The sequence below is a fragment of the Pangasianodon hypophthalmus genome, chromosome 28, assembly GCF_027358585.1.
Source record: "Pangasianodon hypophthalmus isolate fPanHyp1 chromosome 28, fPanHyp1.pri, whole genome shotgun sequence".
NCBI lineage: Eukaryota > Metazoa > Chordata > Actinopteri > Siluriformes > Pangasiidae > Pangasianodon > Pangasianodon hypophthalmus.
This window is the reverse complement of record NC_069737.1, coordinates 13,162,350-13,181,419: the sequence shown is the minus strand read 5'-3', so window position 1 is coordinate 13,181,419 and position 19,070 is coordinate 13,162,350. Positions and strand designations below refer to the sequence as shown.

The 19,070-nt window shown below is 41.2% G+C and overlaps 1 protein-coding gene across 12 annotated transcripts in view; it reads right to left on the bottom strand.

Annotated features, from left to right (window-relative positions):
* apbb2b (amyloid beta (A4) precursor protein-binding, family B, member 2b) overlaps window positions 1–19,070 on the bottom strand; it is a 43,217-nt gene that overhangs the window by 13,431 nt on the left and 10,716 nt on the right. For 8 of the 12 annotated variants that reach the window (XM_053231178.1, XM_053231186.1, XM_053231182.1 and 5 more), the window contains 10 exons: window positions 16,733–16,762; window positions 14,796–14,966; window positions 13,990–14,035; window positions 12,164–13,111; window positions 5,797–6,014; window positions 4,492–4,683; window positions 3,909–3,983; window positions 2,894–2,947; window positions 1,264–1,349; window positions 201–261 (listed from right to left, as the gene is read on the bottom strand). In XM_053231178.1, coding sequence (XP_053087153.1) covers window positions 201–261; window positions 1,264–1,349; window positions 2,894–2,947; window positions 3,909–3,983; window positions 4,492–4,683; window positions 5,797–6,014; window positions 12,164–13,109 — 1,632 coding nt within the window. In that variant the 5' untranslated portion in view covers window positions 13,110–13,111; window positions 13,990–14,035; window positions 14,796–14,966; window positions 16,733–16,762. Of the gene's footprint in view, window positions 1–200; window positions 262–1,263; window positions 1,350–2,893; window positions 2,948–3,908; window positions 3,984–4,491; window positions 4,684–5,796; window positions 6,015–8,166; window positions 8,246–8,338; window positions 8,611–12,163; window positions 13,112–13,989; window positions 14,036–14,795; window positions 14,967–16,732; window positions 16,763–17,741; window positions 17,909–19,070 lie in introns of those variants that run through there. The other 4 variants (XM_053231180.1, XM_053231187.1, XM_053231189.1 and 1 more) reach the window with 4 other exon arrangements.

Here is a 19,070-nt window from a genome sequence, read left to right as displayed (position 1 = left end):
TTTGATAGATGTAAGGAATGATAAGTGTGTGTGTGTGTATGTGTGTGTGTATTCCAGCTAAATCAGCTTTGTGTAGTCTTGTTCAAATTAGGTTGCTGTTTTATGTTTTATGTGTTAACTGGTGAATCTGGTTAGTGTAGGTCGAGGTTATGTTATTTCTTGTGTGTGTGTGTGTGTGTGTGCGCGTGTGTTTGTTTCACCTTGGCTTCAGGGTCACTGTTAATGCTGCTGGAATCTTCTTCCTCCACAGGAGCAGGGTTTCTATTAAAAAAAAAAACAAACACTATATTTAAATCATTCAAATTCCTTCCCAAAATCACATTTGAATGCAACACATTCAAAAGAATTACTATTTAAATACATCTGGATATTCATGAGCCTGTAGCATTACAATGTGTGTCTGTATTGCACAAACAACCAAGTAAGCCCTTGCTGCAGAACAAAAAGTCCATGGGGAGGAGTCAGACCTGATCCGGCTCCGCCTACCTGGAGTCAACCCAAAGGCCTAGGGGTTGGCGTGTGTTTCAGGCTGGATAGGTGTGTTTAATGTCTTGTTGTATAGATTGTATAGGGTTGTAGGGGTTACGCTAGGAAAAAAAAAACGATTTCCAATTCACTGTATGTGTTGTGCTGTGTAAAGAATAAAGCACTTATGGGGTGCTGATAAAGGAAAATAATCAACGACAGATTGTGCGGTGCGATGAAGAGGAGTTACTGTTACTGCATCAAAGATGATTATTTTCCAATAAAAGCAGATCCCAGGTGCTTTACTGCTCTTATACCACAGCAAACTGCCAATACTAACATTTCTTATTAAATTACAGAATGACGTCATACTTTTTATCTGTTTAAAGTTACATTTAATGCTCTGGAATGTCAGCGAAACATTAGTTACTGTTTTCACATTATGTGTGTTTGCTCACTAGTCCGTTTTCTCTTTCCTGAAGACAAAAAAAATGCAGATTGTCATGTACCAAAAAAATAAAATAAAATAAAATATATAAATAAATAAAAGGAAACAAACTCCTCAGCCATGAAGACTTTCCTGTGGTGGAAACAAGGGTCAGCTTGCCAAGAAGTTTATGAACGCTTTTCTTAGATGACTAAAGTAGAACACAGTCTCACAGACATTCAAATGTGTTTCTTTGTCTTCAAATGTGAACAATTATAAAACACTTAATACTAATTAAAGAGGGAAATATGTTCAGACCAGGCGCTGATACACGGACACTCTCACTCGCGCGCCCACACACACACACGCACCGAAGCTTGAGAGAGGCATAGCGGAGAGTGGCTCCTTCAAACTCCTTCAGACTGGGGTCAGGGTTCACTGTAGCAGCCTGCAGATCCTGAGAGAGAGAGAGAGAGAGAGAGAGAGAGAGAGAGAGAGAGAGAGAGAGAGAGAGAGTGAAGAGACAGCCCTCAAGGAACCCAATTTGAGAGCCATGACTTGGAGACAACATGCTGTTTGCAGAGACCCGCATGCTGTAAGAATGTGTGTGAATGTGAGTGTGTGTGTGTGTGTGTGCGACTGTCCATTGTCCAAAGAAAACACTGCATGCGCACTGAAACTTGCTTTAAAGTACCTCTGAACACACAGTTTATAATCTATGTGAAATAATAAACTGTTTAATTCCTTTTTTTTTTTCCCCCCATTTGAGAAATTTTTAAAATGGTCTCTACATTTCAGGGGTACTTTACAAACACAATAATTGCACAGTTACATTTAAAACATTTTCTATGTGAAACAGCAAAATAAATAGTAAAATACACATCACAAGCAGCAGAAAAAAAAACCAGTAAATAAGAGGAAGGTATGCGAGTCTCATTGCAGGCAGGAGCAGGCAGAAGCCGGGGATCGCTGGGGTCAGAGGTTAAAGGCTGTGCAGCGATGAAGCTGTTAATCAGGACGTTTCAGAGCGTTGAGCTTCAACAGCAGAATGGCTTAATGGATTTTACACTCTTCATAGTAACGATGGTCACTAGTTATCTTTAGTATAAAGACTGAATTAGATTTATATTCATAATTTACAGAGTTCCTGCAAATAAAGTTAAAGGAAAATAAATGTTCTGTGGTAATCAAGGATCATTTCATCTGTCTTTAGTTTAATAGGATTTTCAGCATTTGAAAGCAGGATAATTAAATTCTAATAAATAATAAAATTACTAGAACGCATGTGAGAGTTGGAATCGAGGCAGCTTTCACCAGGACATTTGTCATCTTTCTAGAAAATGTACTTATCTCTACATTGCTTATTTGTTTTGCAGGAAAATAATTTTTCTTTAAGCATGCATGATCATTGAAAAGTCACAGAAGTATCTAGAAATCTTGTTCTCTAGCCATTCATATTCTTTTGGCCGGACCACTATATAATAGACTACCAAGATTCATTTTCAAAACAAGTCGAGTTTATTTTTCAACCAACATAATCTGCAGCACAGTGCTAAGAACTTAATCAGTATCATCAGTTTTTCATCAGATTGTAGTGATGCATATTAGTAAGACAGTTTTTGGCATCATCAGATATCAGTTTGGTCTTGTTTAGGATTAAATGTTAGGGTTAATTACTGTGCATACGTAGACACTGTGCCACACTGAGGCTCGCCGTGAGCTGCGTAGAGTCGGATCGTAAATCTGATTGACGTGAGCTGACAGCAGCGATTAGTTTCTCCTCTGTCTTACTCAGCATCCGTGAGAATGACTAAAGCCCCGCCCCAGATCGCATCCTATTGGCCAACGCTTGGCCACTCTTTTACTAATTTAAAAAACATTTTTAAAAAAAGAGCAAAAGAGCATCATTTTCACAAATGTTGATGCAGCTGAGTGTCAGGGTCGCTTGACCTCGGAGCCATTCTGCTGCAGGAGCTCTGCACAATTCTGTCTCATACTAACCTTCCAGATCTCACTATCAATCTTTCCCACTGCAAAATCACTCCAGGGCTGTTTCTACACACGGTTATTCACACACACAGCCACATGTGTGCACATATAGAAGAACACACACACACACACACACAAACAGAAGTCAAAGTGGAGGAGAAAGACAAGACAGGGATATTAAATCACTCAATAGAGTCAGGTTTGCACTCATGTGTGATTCATTATATGAATGTTTTCTATATATTAGTATATCAAATATTCTACGCAATCTATATACGCGCTATCAACATCGATCAGTAACATTTAAATTTATAAATACGTTTTGTGTGCTTTCTGTATGCCTATGACTAACTAACATGCATTATGTGTGTATCTGTTTGTGCAGACAGGGGACAAATTAAAGGAAAAACAACATAAATTGTCTTAAAGTGTTCAATGTTCCTTGGCACACATTCTCTGGAACAGTCATGGAGCGATGAACAGCGCTCTTCCTAAAGACGTTCCTTCAGTCAGTGCGGTGGTGTTGGTGGAGATCGCTGTCTAACACGTCGCTCCGTAATCAATGGAGTTCTCTTGGATAAAGCTATGACGAGTATGTAGGCTACAGCATATGATTTATATCATTTTCATCTTCATCGAACCATTCAAGTGAGACTTTGTGCCCTGTGGATGGGGGCGGGGTCATCATGGAACAGACCACACCCATTCAGGATAGAAATGCATCGTCATAGGATAAAGATAATCAGACAGAACTTGGTACTGATTTGCCTCTAAGGAGGATAATGGAGCTAGATCAATGGCTTGTGTACCAGCAAAAAATACACACACACACACACACACAGCATAACTAGTGCAGTTTCCTTTTATTTGTCACCTGCCTGTGTGATTACTGATCATCAAGATGTTTCAATTCACACATTACTAAACAGCACATGAACACACAGGGAGAACACGAGGGGAGAGAAGAGCAGAGCGGGATCACTCCAGACAAAAAAAAATTCTTCCATAACGAGAGAGAGAACATTACCTTTTCCTCCTTTCGATGCTGGGTCTCAGTGTGTTTGTCTTTCTCTGGCATGATCTGCAGTGATGAGGATCGAGGCTACACACACACACACACACACACACACACACACACACACAGGTACAGCATTTTTACTATCGCGCATATAATTAATAAAAGTCATAAAGCTACATCATAGCCTTTACTCTCTGTGTTATCAGTACTGCTTTGAGTTTTGTCATGTGAAAATGTTAATTAGAATGTGAATTAGTATCAATTTCCTGAACAATTTTATCATTTTAATAGCCAGTAATAATAATGAAAAGGAATATATTAAAATGATGATTCAGTTAAATAAGTAAATGAGCCTTCTCATTCTGTTTTTAAAGTGCAAGGCATTTTAGGCCGCGGGATTGAACGAGTCCAAATCAGACTGTAACGACTCCATCATGCAAATCTGGTGGTGATTTTCTTGTTGCGTTGTTTCCATTTCATATGAAGGCTGACGGTGAAGATGGAGACTTTGGTAATGTAGGAAATGCGGTTATATTTGGATGTCGTCGCCTCGAGCTGTGAAACTGTGTGTATGTGGGAGCGAGAGACTCACAAAGTAGCAGCTGTTGACAAACCCACAGGAAGGAACATTCGCATCGGAGGAAGAGGAGGAGTTCGAGGAGAGGAGAGGGGCGGGTTCAAGACACGTCGAGGAGGGCGCGAGTGGGACGGGGTCGGTGGAGCTGTCCGATGTGGCGCTGTCTGAGCGACAGGACGCTCCGAAAAACACTTCCGCGTGAGATGCCTAGCATAATGGACGCAGACAAACAGAGCGAGAGACAGTGAGACAGTGATGTAATACAATATACTATTTAATACAGTGCTTATAATGTACAAAATAAAACAGCTGAAACAGATGAAAAATCAAGTTCACTCATAATTCAACTTCAACACACTCAGTACAAATGACAGCAAAGTTTTTAAATGTTGATCTAATAAATGACATCAGTAACAAGAAACGTATCCAACAGAACAGAAGTGACTGAATGAATCAGTGAGTATTTCAGCACTGAAGTTAGAGTGAAGTGAAGAGACGATGATGAGGTGAAACTGGTGATGAGACGGAGATGAAGGGGAGGTCACAGCATGCGAAATTTCTTCGGAGACCGCTGTGAATGTGAGCGGCAACCGGATATGACATCACGCGCCAAAGAGGAGGAGTTGTTTTTTTTTTTTTAAATCCACACATCATGGATTCTGACGTGCTTCTCTTTTGATGTTGATTTTATATTCTTTTAAAGTTGTGCTGTATAGAACGGGGTGGTGCGACACCCTCTACGACAAAAAGTGAGAACTCATTTCCCCACTGAAAACTTGTAACTCTTTAAAGTGTGTCAGCAGTGTTGTTTTTCCTGAAACAGATTATGTTATAAATGCAGAACTTGTAATTGAGACACGTGCAAGAACTATACATAGTACAAATAGATAAACAGATAGAAAGATAGATAGATAATTAATTAATTAATTAACTAAATAAAAATGCACCACGTGAAGGGTTTTCCCAGGCCGCCACACACACAGTTTTCTATAATTCGATCTTGCTATATATGAACATGAGCTTATTTTTGATCTGTCACACTTACATGAGTGGTGTGCAAAACCAACAGTTCTTTGTTCTAATATATTTTGTAGATGAATAAATAAATAAATAACCTTTCAGTTAATTGCTGTATGATCGTGAGACTGGTCAGTTTTTAATGTGCGTGCAATTTATTGTACAAAGTAAGCTTTCGTGCGAGTGCCTAAAGCTGCTTACAATAAATGAAGTGGAAATAATTGAATTTTGGACAGAGAACAGATGAGTCATTTTGTGTTTGTTTGTGAACGTGTGTGTGTTTGTGTGTGTGTGTGTGTATACCTCTTGATCAGGAGTGGGTGAAGGAGAAAGCGAGCCCAGCGAGTGTTTGCGTGTGTCGTGATGAGGGACGGCTGGTGCAGGATTGCACGGTCCGGGTCTCTCCCACTGTGTGGTGCCGGTGGGAATGTGCCAGTAATAAATGCCAGCCATGTCGGTCATCATCTTCCATCCTGGGGGCAAGTCTGGGTCTGTCTGGAATGACCGCTCTCCCCAGATATCTGCAAAAACACACACACACACACACACACACACACACACACACACACACACACACACACACAAACACACACACGTTATAGCAAAATAGTGTACATAGAGTACTTATGATTCCAATAAAACTATCTAGTTCTAAAATTACTTGAATAATTATATCAGTGGTCACCTGTTGCTTGGGAACTTGTTAGAACAGTCCCTGAATAACAGCAAATGTTTTGCGCGCGCACACACACACACACACACACACACACACACACACACACACACACACACACACACGCAGCATGTCAGTCTTCCTAAGAGCAGCTGAGGATTTTTAAACATATTTCATCCGTTAGTAAGTGTATTAGTCACACAATGACTACTACTGTAAAAACAAACCACAATCACACACACACACACACACACACACACACACACACACACACACACACACACCACTCAGCACACAGGCAATGCAAGAGGAAGGTCTCTGGTCTAGACATGTTGTGTGAGGATGTGGTTTCTGGAACGAGTGACTAAAACACAGTGCGTGTGTGAGAGTGTGTGGAAAAGAATTGCAAAAATGCGCCGTGAAGTAGACTTACTGACCTTGTGAAAGTGCAGTGCATCATTAGCATGTAAAATAACCAAGATGGAAACGATAAAACTGCAAGGAGAATCTAATTTTCACAATCATACAAAAAAGTCATAATACTAAGTACAAGGGAGCAGGAACAGAAAAAAAAAAACCCACAAATAAACATCGTTCCAGAAATAGAGCTTTCATTTAAAATTCTGCAGCTTGGTGACATTTTGGACAGGAGCTTGTGGTCCAGAGAGACTACACAGATCTCTCTCTCTCTCACACACACACACACACACACACACACACACACACACTTCAATGTCAGAGACTGAATCTGTACCATGACCCATCTACCGATGAGTTAGAATGGTGAAGTCTTGTGCAACAGGCAAAAAAATGGCTGCAGTTGATGAACTTCACTTGGGTGAGCAAGTCCAAGGTAATATCATCAAAAAAATAAATAAATAAAATAAAAAAAATAAAAGTAAACTCTTCCTATTACAATCCATACCACACCATTATCAGACAGAGCTGACAGAGCAAGTATACAACATTAATACAGATCCATACGAACGCAGATTTACGCTGGTTTATGCTGATTATAACTCAGAGGCATCCATGATGTAAAAATGGTGGATTGAATGATTCCTAATAAACTGACGTTTATATTTCCAGCATTGAGCACGCGCTCTGATCCAGAGTGTTGAAGCATCAGCCGAGAATCGTTTTCTCGCAGGTTTGCTCTTATTTAACGTGCAGTAGGCAATTTGCGTGTCTGAGTAATATTTATTAAAGTTCTCCTTACACAAACCGAATGTTTTGATCAACCCTCTTCCGCATACTCGAGCTCACAGACGCATGTGATTGGCCGGAGACAGGTGACAGAGGAGTGTACCGTCCCTCGCGATCTTTCCAGAATCTTTTCAGAATCAGAAATATGCATGTACTGTTTGTTATCCAAACTCCAAGTGTCAAGGAGAAAGTGTCGAGGAAAAATAAAGCATGTTGGAATGAGCAATGGGAAAGTACCACTCTGAAAACACCTGGATCACAGCATCACTAATCCGATACGACAGAAGACGCGTGCGTGAAAACTGGTTATTAATAAAGACGAGACATGAGGAGAAAAAAAAAATCATGGGATTTGAGTCCCTGCTGCTCAAGCTTGCTCAGGCAGCCTTCATTGCCACTTGCCTCATGACCTTCACACATTAAAATACCGACCCACCCACCCACCCACACACACACACACACACACACACACACACACACACACACACACACACTGAAGCATGTGTTAGACTTGATCTGAGATTTTGTTCTGACTTAGTCACTGCGTCGCTAAATCACAGGAGGCAGAAACAGAAGTAGAGTCTCATCTTTTCGCATGCGTCACACTTTCTTTTTCTCTCCGCTCCTCTTTCCGTCATCTCTCCGTCTCTCTCGTTCTGCAGTCTATAAAGCAGCAGCTTGAGGGGGAGGGGAGAACGGAGTTTTTCCACTGCTATGAGCTGCGCACACACACACACAGACCATGCTAACGACCAAGAACACAAATGAAGCTCAAAGTTTTGTATTCAGCTCACGCTTGTGACACTCGTTCTCCCTCCTTCCATCTCGTTCCTCACCTACGGCTGATTCCGTGAACATGCATGAGCAGACGAGCTGCTACCCTGCGCAGATTAGCGTCCACACACACACGCGCGCGCACGTACACGCGCACACACACACACACACACACACACACGATGTACCTACCCTCATAATTCACTATGACAATGGCCAACATGTAGTCTTTACCCAGCATCATGACTGAATAACTGAGCAGCGTCTAAAGCACAGGAGCACATGGAGAGGAGAGGGAGAGAGGGAGAGAGGGAGAGAGGGAGAGTGCAACAGAGAGAGGAGGGAGGGAAAGAGAGAGAGAAAGAGAGAGAGATGAAGAAGAGGGAGGGAGGGGAAGTGCCAGTCTGCTCTATTTGTTTATTGTTTATTTTCTCCGCAGGCTGAAGCAGGAAGATGGACAGTTGCTTCCTGTCGGGACAGGGCATGTGACAGACTGAGTGGAAAAAACAAGCCCCGCCCCTGCACCCCGAAATGTTCGGTCGCCCCGGCAACCTGAAGATCATCTTTCTTCCAGTATCAACCACAGCATAATCATGTGACCAAAGGAGAGAGAGAGAGAGAGAGAGAGAGAGAGAGAGAGAGACAGAGAGAGAGAGACAGAGAAAGAGACAGGGAGACAGATTGAGAAAGAGAGAGACAGAAAGACCGATATAGAGAAAGACAGAGAAATAGAAAAAGAGAGAATGAGATAGGAAGAGAGAGGCAGACAAATAGAGACAGAAAGAAATAGTGTCAAAAAAAAGTCAAAAAACAGAAAGAGGGAGACATACTAAAAAAAAAACAGAGAAAGATAAGAGAAAGGACAGAGAGAGAGAGAGAGAGAGAGAGAGAGAGAAGGGAGAGACTTAGAGAGAGACAGATTGACAGAGAGAGAGAGAGACAAAGAGCCAAAGACGGACAGAGATAGAAATAAGGTGAAGGAGACAGAAAGACACAGACAGAGACACAGAGAGATAGAAAGAGACAGAGAAACAAAGAGAAAGACAATGAGACAAGGAGAGAGAATTAGAGAGAGAGAGACTTGTTGAGAGAAAAAGAGAGACAGAGAGAGAGAAACTAGTAAATTCCACCAATGTGCATTTCTAATGAAAACTGCACACTAACAGGCAGATTTAAAACAGAAGTGTCTCATGTTTTGTGGCAGACAATTTATTAGCAACTCTTAGAAAATAAAAACCTACTGTGATGTTTATCATGTAAACATATCAAGTATCATGATTGTGTGCTGTCATGGGGCATATTAGTGTTAACGAGAATGACTGAGATTAAGAGAGAGAAGAGAGGAAGCGTGAGAGTAGAATGAGAAAGAAAAGAGAACGAGAAAGAGATAAAGACAGAGAAGGACAACTTTATTAAAAAAAGAAAGTTAGTTAGAAGGAAATTAAGCAAGAGAATGAGAGAGCTCTGCCAATTAAAGCAGATAAGCAGTGAGCAACACACACACACACACACACACACACACACACACACACACACACACACACACAGAAAACAGGCCAGGGCCAAGTACCATCTGTATGTGAGTCATGTTCACATCTGGCACACACCTGTGAGAGTACACCTGGGCAGCAAGTGTAACAGACACCAAAGCCACACACACACACACACACACACACACACGCTCATTGGAGTGTGTTCAGCCATAGATCATACCGTTAAATCCACACACGGATCTGATACACTTGTTTTAGTGAAGATACTCGGTTTCCTAAACATCAGCAGTTTATTTAGGTGAGCGTGTGTAAAACGAAACACACTGATGGCTCACATCAAGTCACATGGACATATTTCTTCCACAATATACGGACGTGCTGCTCATGGAAGGTCATCTCAGAATCTACACTAACTAACAACTCCATACTGACTAAAATTTTACACACACTCGCAAACCCAATACCTCAACCCAGAGTCACCTGAACAGATTTTAATGAAATATTTACAAGTATGAATGATTTGAGTTGAGTATAAAACGCTCAAGTGTAAATTATTTGATGTTTGTATAAAATGTCAAGTGTTTAGATTATTTGAGTTGAGTATACAGAGCTCAAGTGTTTAGATTATTTGAGTTGAGTATACAGAGTTCAGGTGTTTAAATTATATGAGTTGATTATAAAATGTCAAGTGTAAATTATTTGAGTTGAGTATACAGAGCTCAGGTGTTTAAATTATTTGAGTTGAGTATACAGAGCTCAAGTGTTTAAATTATTTGAGTTGAGTATACAGAGCTCAAGTGTTTAAATTATTTGAGTTGAGTATACAGAGTTCAGGTGTTTAAATTATATGAGTTGATTATAAAATGTCAAGTGTAAATTATTTGAGTTGAGTATACAGAGCTCAGGTGTTTAAATTATTTGAGTTGAGTATACAGAGCTCAGGTGTTTAAATTATTTGAGTTGAGTATAAAATGTCAAGTGTAAATTATTTGAGTTGAGTGTAAAATGTCAAGTGTAAATTATTTGAGTTGAGTATACAGAGCTCAGGTGTTTAAATTATTTGAGTTGAGTATACAGAGCTCAGGTGTTTAAATTATTTGAGTTGAGTATACAGAGCTCAGGTGTTTAAATTATTTGAGTTGAGTATACAGAGCTCAAGTGTTTAAATTATTTGAGTTGAGTGTAAAATGTCAAGTGTAAATTATTTGAGTTGAGTATACAGAGCTCAGGTGTTTAAATTATTTGAGTTGAGTATACAGAGCTCAGGTGTTTAAATTATTTGAGTTGAGTATACAGAGCTCAGGTGTTTAAATTATTTGAGTTGAGTATACAGAGCTCAGGTGTTTAAATTATTTGAGTTGAGTATACAGAGCTCAGGTGTTTAAATTATTTGAGTTGAGTATACAGAGCTCAGGTGTTTAAATTATTTGAGTTGAGTATAAAATGGTCAATTGTTTAAATTATGAGCTGAATTTAAAATGGTCAAGTGTAAATTATTTTGCCCCCACTCTCAACAAATGACACACCGGGGGAAAAAAAAAAAAAAAAAAAAGCAAATAAAGTTCAGATTAAAGACTATATGTATAAACCATCCAGCACCTGAACACAGCACGAGTATATTTAGTTGTACCGACTCTAGGCTCTTGGTAATGTCTATGTCCCTCCCTTCCACTCGATCATGCTGTTAGTTTTTCTAAGCACAGAGTGACACTGTTACTCCATTAAACACCCTTAAACCAGTCACTATAAATTGTAAACCTCGCTCTCTAAGGCGTGTCCATGTGTAACAGTAGAGCACGCCAAACAACTACAGGTACGACTATTAATGACTGCTTAACAAATACACAATACAGTCACGCTTAAGTGTGTTCATTTTTGTTGCTAATTTTCTTCCTAATCACGAACAAAACAAAAAACACAATCTCAGTGACGTGATAGGCCAACGTTACATTTTGTCAGGACCTTATTAACGCCTCTAGGACATTTAATCCATTTTCTGATTGTCCAGAAGTTTTCTAAAATGAAGACTGTTTATAAATAATCAGGTTATATGATTAAGAATCAGACTTCCTTAGTGTGTTTTTCTCTCCAACATCGTTTAGCCTGATACACAGGCTGTGAAATAGTTAAGTCAGAGCTGTAGATGTGTGCAGGTGTGTGTTCCAAGCAACCACACACACACACACTCACACACACACACACACACACACACACACACACACACACACACACACACACTCACACTCACACACACACAAGCCAACATCATGCCTGAGCAAACAACTGTACTGCCATAGCCAAACCACAGCTAAAAACCACACACACACACACACACACACACACACACACACACACAGATTAGCTAGAGTATTTCAACTATCGCCCTCTAGCCAATGTGAAATCCAAACATCTGAATAGCGAGCACATTTTAAGGCAGAAGGAAACTCTTACACACACACACACACACACACACACACACACACACACACACACACACACACACACACAGTGTATAATCACTGACCTGTGTCCTCTGGCGAGCCCAGTGAGGTGCTGTCCTGAGACAGCGTGGTCCAGCTGGACTCCTCATCACTGGGTGGAAGGTTCTGGATGCGATGAAGCGCGCGGTCTGTCTTCGCGCCGGTCCGGGGCCTGTCCTTTTTCGTCTCCGGGGAGGACGAGGCAGAGGAGGAGCCGATAGACAGAAGGGGCGTGTCCTCTGGGCTGCGCTGTTTCCGTAACAAAGGAGGGCTGAGATCTTTCTCTTTCAGCAGTGGAACTGTGACGTCATAATCCTGCGCACTGGGCTCGTCTAGTGAAAGGTCATCACTGTGCGACTCCAGGAAGATCTTGTCCTTCTGGAGCTGCGGGGACTTCATGACGAGTTCTGTTTTTGCTGACAGGATGAGCAGCTCGTCGGAATCCTCCTCGAAGGGGTTTGTGTTCAAGTCCTCAGCTTGATCCTCGTCATTGACCTCGTCGTTAAGAAAATCGCTCGTGTCCTTGTCAGCTGGCTCGTCAAAGTCTTCCAGCTCTGTTTGGCTGTCGATGCTTAATTCCAACTCGTGGTCCGAGTCTGCCGTGATGTTTCCTACGTCGTCTTCGTTTGTCGTGTTTTTGTTTTGGTCTTGCAGCTCGGCCGCTTTGCGCAGCTGGTTTGCGCCGTTCTTCGCCAGCTTTAGATTGGTAGCATTACCTGCGACGGAGGGCGAGGAGGACGAGGAGGATGAAGGAGGCGGTGCAGAGCCGTCACCGAGCCCCATGGCGCTCTGCATGCTCATTAGTGCGTACTTCTTGCGACACTTTGGGGGCGTGGCCTGGCCCTGATTGACCACGTCATCACTAAGCAGTTGGTTGTGGGAGGAGCGTAGGCTGAGGGAGGTGGGTGGAGTCACTGCAGGTCCGTTGCAGTTGGCCGCATCCATGGAAGGGGAGGAGCTATGCGGGGAGGGCACGCAGACCGACATCATGGCTGGGAGAAAGGGGGGGAGAAAAAAAAAAAAAAAAAAGAAAAAAAAGAAAAAAAAAACATACAACATGATACAAATGTGAGTCAAACTTTTCACAAACTTTTCATACAAATCTGATAAATGAGCTTTACACTCGATCATTATTACTCACTTATCTGAGCAAAAAAATGGCATTTTTATAGCTGAGAATAGCAGAGATTGTTTTTGGTTTTAAAGCCTTCAGGTCCTTACTTATTATTCAGTTATTCGCCTTCGTCTTCAGACTATTATTCACTAACTATAGTGAAACGAAGGGAAGGAATGTAACCAGAAGGGACTGATGAGTGATGAGGGTCCGGACAATCACCAACCTGTCAATGTCTCCAGACAGAGTCTGATTTAATTCTTGTTATTTGCATATGCGACACCTACATATATATATTTTTTTTAGATTTTTATACTTAATACGTTACTGTCTTGCTCTAAAGCAGAGAACTGCTCTGAGATCGGTTTCTATGCTTCAAATATGCGCCAAACCACTGTCAGGAAGACATCTTGAGCCACTTCTCCACATGCTGTAAGCACATGGAAAACTCGGGCCGTCTGCGCTCCAGCAGTACCCCGTGATGTGCTTAGGCTGGACGTGCAAAACCGAATTACTTCAAAATCTAATTTATTTAGCAGGCCTTGAGGTTGAATGACGGATGACATGATTCACGTTTTGATGGAAATGAAACCAGAAACTGAATCAGGGTGGCATAGAAACGTGAGTGGAGTTTTGCTGACACAAATCATTCAAAGCACATTATTTGTTCAACAAGTCAAGGCATAAACAGAAGAAGAAGAAGAAGAAGAAGAAGAAGAAGAGAGAGAGAGAGAGAGAGAGACAAAGATGCCTCACCTTGGAAGGGTTTTGTTGTTAATCAGTGGACGTTGGTGCTGAAAATCTGTTAATTAAAATCGAGAAGAAAATACTACAATCAAACACTATATAAAAACTAACATTCTCCAAATATGAGCTATTAAGTAAGAAATAAAACTCTTGGTGTTATAGAAAAATAATCAACGATGATGTAGTGTGATGCAGCCTGATGCAAAGCGAGATTATTTTTAACCCCCTTAAGGTGATTCTTTTCCCATAACACTGTGTGTTTTATTCCTCTTATATTACAGCAATTCACCAACAATTACATTTTTAAAAAAATGAATAAACAACACCTTGTGGTTTTTATCCATTTAGAGTTACGTTTAATATTGTGGAAGTTAAAAGCAGGGTGTCGTGAGTTGAGTGTAGAAACAGAGAAATATGTACATATAATCATAACGTGTTCACTGAGTGTAACTACAATCCAGCTGCATCCATACCATGCACTACTACTCCGTCTGTGTTTGTGTGTGTGTGTGTGTGTGTGTGTGTGAGTGAGAGATATGCTGGCCTTGAGGGACTGCCAGATGTTTGTCCTTGGATATACGCACCCCTTGGGTGGGTTGCAGCCACGCCTCGGTAAGTACGGTGTCTTAAATTACACTGAACGGATCGGTCCTGCTCACTTTTAGCTGGATATAAAGACAAGCTGGCGAATGTGCATCTAACGATCTGCATATTAATCAGATGTCCACGCTGTGTATTCTCACACACACACACACACACACACACACACACACACACACACACACACACACAGAATGCCATATTTCCATACTCACCAGAGAGCCAGGGATTGTGGGAGTTTCCACAGAGCCTCTCGGGCCATGGTGCGGTTAGTCAGTGCATCGCCAGAGTCTCGACCAATCGAGCACGAGGAAGCTCTCAGTCTGGCTGGTGAACGAGCAGAAAGTGGCCTTGATTCAAACGTCGCCTGAAATGCTAATGAGAGCCTGCAACACAACAGGATTAATCGGTTTAACACACGGGGAGAAAATGCTGAGTGTGTGCGCGCTTGTGTGTGTGTGTGTGTGTCTTTCGGGAGAACTGCTGCTGTGCATGTAAACAAGTCGCAGTGGGAAAATGTATGAGGAGCTTATAAGCAAATATAGTGGAGGTGGAGACACACACACACACACACACACACACACACACACACACACACACACACACACAATATTTCAATGTAACAGAATAGATGTGCATGTAGCACTCCAAGCCAAGATAATCACTTTCTAATCATCATTTTAGATTTAACACTACGTTAATAGTCTATTTAATCTTATTTTTTTCCTCTTTCAGTGAAAAAGTGTACACCTGTAACGATTTTCATGGCAACCCATAACAAATACAATTAACTTGTGCTTTATTTCATATTAATGAACTCCATTTACATGGGTAAATGCCGTATCGGCACGTCTTTTAAGCATGAAAATCAAGTCCGGATGAAAGATTATGTGAGATAGGAGAAAGGGGGCGGGGCTTGTAGGACTTCCGGGTAATATCAGAGAGTGAAAAAAAAAAATCTGTGCTTGTCAATCGTTCTGCTTTCGTGTCGATTGGCTTGGGGAGGGAAAGGGGAAAAAAAAAAAAAAGAAGGCTGCTCTTTACGCATATGTTTGAGTGGTAACTCATAGCGGCGTACTCTGATGTTAAAATGCTGAATTCTTACTCAAGATACATAAAAAGTTGGCAGGTCTGGAAAGAAATGTAATGGAAAGAAAAAAATGATGCAAATGTGGTTTGTTAGCCCTCTACTTATTTATTCTCAGTCGTCTGATCTCTCTTTTATTAAAGATGTATTCACTGAGCTTTTCTATAGTACTGTATTAGTAGCATCCTATCTGTCATTAGTATTTGAGGCTGATCTTTACCTGTAGGTGGACTGGCTACACTCAACTGAATAAAACAGGTGTGAATGTGAGCGTGCACCGTCCCATCCAGGGTTCGTTCTCCCGCCTTACACCTAGTAGGCTCTGGATCTACTGTGACCCTGACCACGATAAAGCACTGAATATGGATGAATGAATGAATGAATGATCACGGCTTCAAAAGTTTGTTCGAATATACTCCAGTATAATCACAATATGCTATTTTTACCCAGACCTGGTTTTAAACAAGGTAACCTACTTTTTTAAGGAGGATTAAAAAAATAAAAAAAAACCTGAGAGAACATTATTTTCACATTGCTATTATAAGTCATGGGGAAGCGCGGTGGTGTAGCGGGTGGCGCTGAAAATGAAGATGAAGACGAATGAATGAGGAATCACTGATAAGAATGTCATAAAACATCAAATGTATATGAGAAGAGAACAAAAACTAGGAAATGATTAACAAAATGGGCTCCGGGACTTTTAGTGTGCTTACAGCCTGAATGCCTCCCACTGCAGCCTTACACACTCACTCACACTCTCTCTCTCTCTCTCTCTCACACACACACACACACACACACACACACAGCATACTTCCCAAATAGCAGCTTTGCAGCCACACGTCTTTCTTTAGAAGAGGGGGAGGTTTAAAAAAAAAAAACTGCAGGAATTTAAGGGAGAGCTGAAGAATTCCTGGCATGTCTGTTTTGGAAAGCCTTAATTACTCGACAACATGGAGTGAAAACTACACACACACCCTGCCTTTCTTTCCTTCTCTCTCTCTCTCTCTCTCACACACACACACACACACACACACACACAGTACAGGCGTACAAAGAAGAGCTCACCTGTCTGTTTTCGGGCCTGGAGATCTTCAGCTGAAAGAGAAAGAGAGATTATCTGAGGATTTATTAGGAGGATTACGGGGCACTTCAGTAAATCAGTAAACACAACACGGCGACGCTGCAAGACTCCAGTGCAAGGCGTGTTTCTTTATTTACCAGCAGAAGATTTTTAATTAAGAAAGAAAGAAGACATGCACAGAAAGAAAGAAAGAAAGAGACATGCACAGAAAGAAAGAAAGAAAGAAAGAAAAAGAAAAAATTGAGTGAAAATAGAAATAATGGAAGGAAAGAAAAGTAAGAGTAGATGACAGAAACCATGGAGGGATGGGGAAAAAGAAGAGTCTAGAGAGGAAATACAGGGAGGGAAAGAAGGCACAAAAGTGAAAGAAAAGGATAAAATAATAAAAGAAAGAACGGATGGAGTATGAAAGTAAAAAAAAAAAAAATACAGATGGAGAAAGAAATACAGATGGAGAAAGGAAGAAATGAAAAATAGGAAATATGGAGGGATGAAAGAAAGTAAGAAAGAAAGAAGTGGCAAGGGAAAAGACACAAAAGAAACAAAAGACAGACAGAAATCAAAAAATAGAAAAAAAATAGAATAGACAGATAGAAAGATAGATAAAAGAAAGAGAGAGAACAAGACATGGCAAGAAAAAAGTTATACTCTTGATGCTCTTCATTGAACACATCTGTATAAACACTATAGGAGAGTGTGCGTTGGGAGTCCTCCTCTCTCTCACACACACACACACACACACACACACACACACACACACAGAGCTCCACTGCAGGCTAATGTGCAGCTGATGCGAGTGAAAAGTGCTGAGAGAGGGAGATGTTTTATGACGATGAAGTCAGTTAGCAGTGTGTGTTGTGTTCCTCACTCTCACTTCTCTGCTATATCTCCCTCACACACACACACACACACACACACACACACACACACACACACACACACACCACCCGGTCCTCTTGCACATGTTTACACATGACCACTCTTCACACTCACTGCTGATTGGCTGCCAGGTGTGTGTTCATCCCTTGTATCAGGACGAGGGTTTTTAATTCTACGCCAGCGTGCCAGTGTGATTATTGAGCAGTGAGACGTGAAGCGGGAGACGAGTCCTGTGTGCGAGCTCTTTACCGAGTGTGTACGGCTCGTACTGCCATGCTGCTCTGAAATATAAGAACGAAAATTCACTTGGCAGCAGCATACAGTATGTGTGTACCCACAATGTTGGTTCTTTTGGACACACACACACACACACACACACAAATAAAAAGCAGGAAATCTGTAGATTTGCTCCCTGTGACTTTTCATCCTCAGGCTTTGCTAACTAAAGCTGTCGAAATGAACAATATACTTCTACACGACTGGCATTGTTCACACTCTTGCTTGTGTATCTTACGTGCATGCGGAGGATTAAAAGCGCGCGTCCACTAGATAGCACGTCAGAACCAAAACATCTCTGTCCATCTGGTATCCAAGTCGAGCTGTAACGTTTAGCGGTTTCATGAACAGTGACGTCTGCCGTCTGCGTGACTGTTGTCATGATCTGAGTCTCAAAGCAAAAACTCACCGTACATTCATTCAAGTATTTATTAATCTGGAAAATCCAGAAGACTGATACTCAGATCAGACCTTTCAGTAGGTTTAACAAGGTTTTTAAAATTGAAACACTAACTGTAACAGGAAAACTGTTAGTGTTAGTACTCAATAACGATCTAGAATAGTACACGAGTATGCGATTTGAGAAACAACGTTAGTTTGCTTAGTCGGTTGTGGACACAGTGTCACGTGATGCTGTATCTCCCCAACTATTTACACAGGTATTGCATTTTCCGAGGTGCGCCACGCACCAAATGACTGCAGGACACGTGCAGCGGCCATCTTGAGTACGCGTAGTGAACATTAAGCATAAATCAGCCTTTAGCCTATGCATGTTCATTTGAACCTTCATTTGAACCTTCCGCAATAGATGATTTTAGTTTTCACGTTCCTTTATTCAGTTCTCAATACATGTGTTTAAAAGAAAAAGATATGCTTTGTATATTTTATGAGTCATCACCTGGCGGGAAAGTATTACAGCAGACCAAACGTGGTGAATCACATGTGAATTATTTAGCTACAGGAAGCTCACCAGAACGCAGGGACCAGCTACAGGGCTGGAGACATTAGGTCAGAAAGGAAAAGATTTTTCATAGAGTTTGATTATCAGTTGATTTGATCCTCTCTGGTCTGATCAGTGAACTGAAGACGTGGCTCGCTTAAAGAAAAGCTCGATGACGAAAGCAGAATGTTTGAAGACGATTAGACAGGAGAATGCGTTTCATCTCC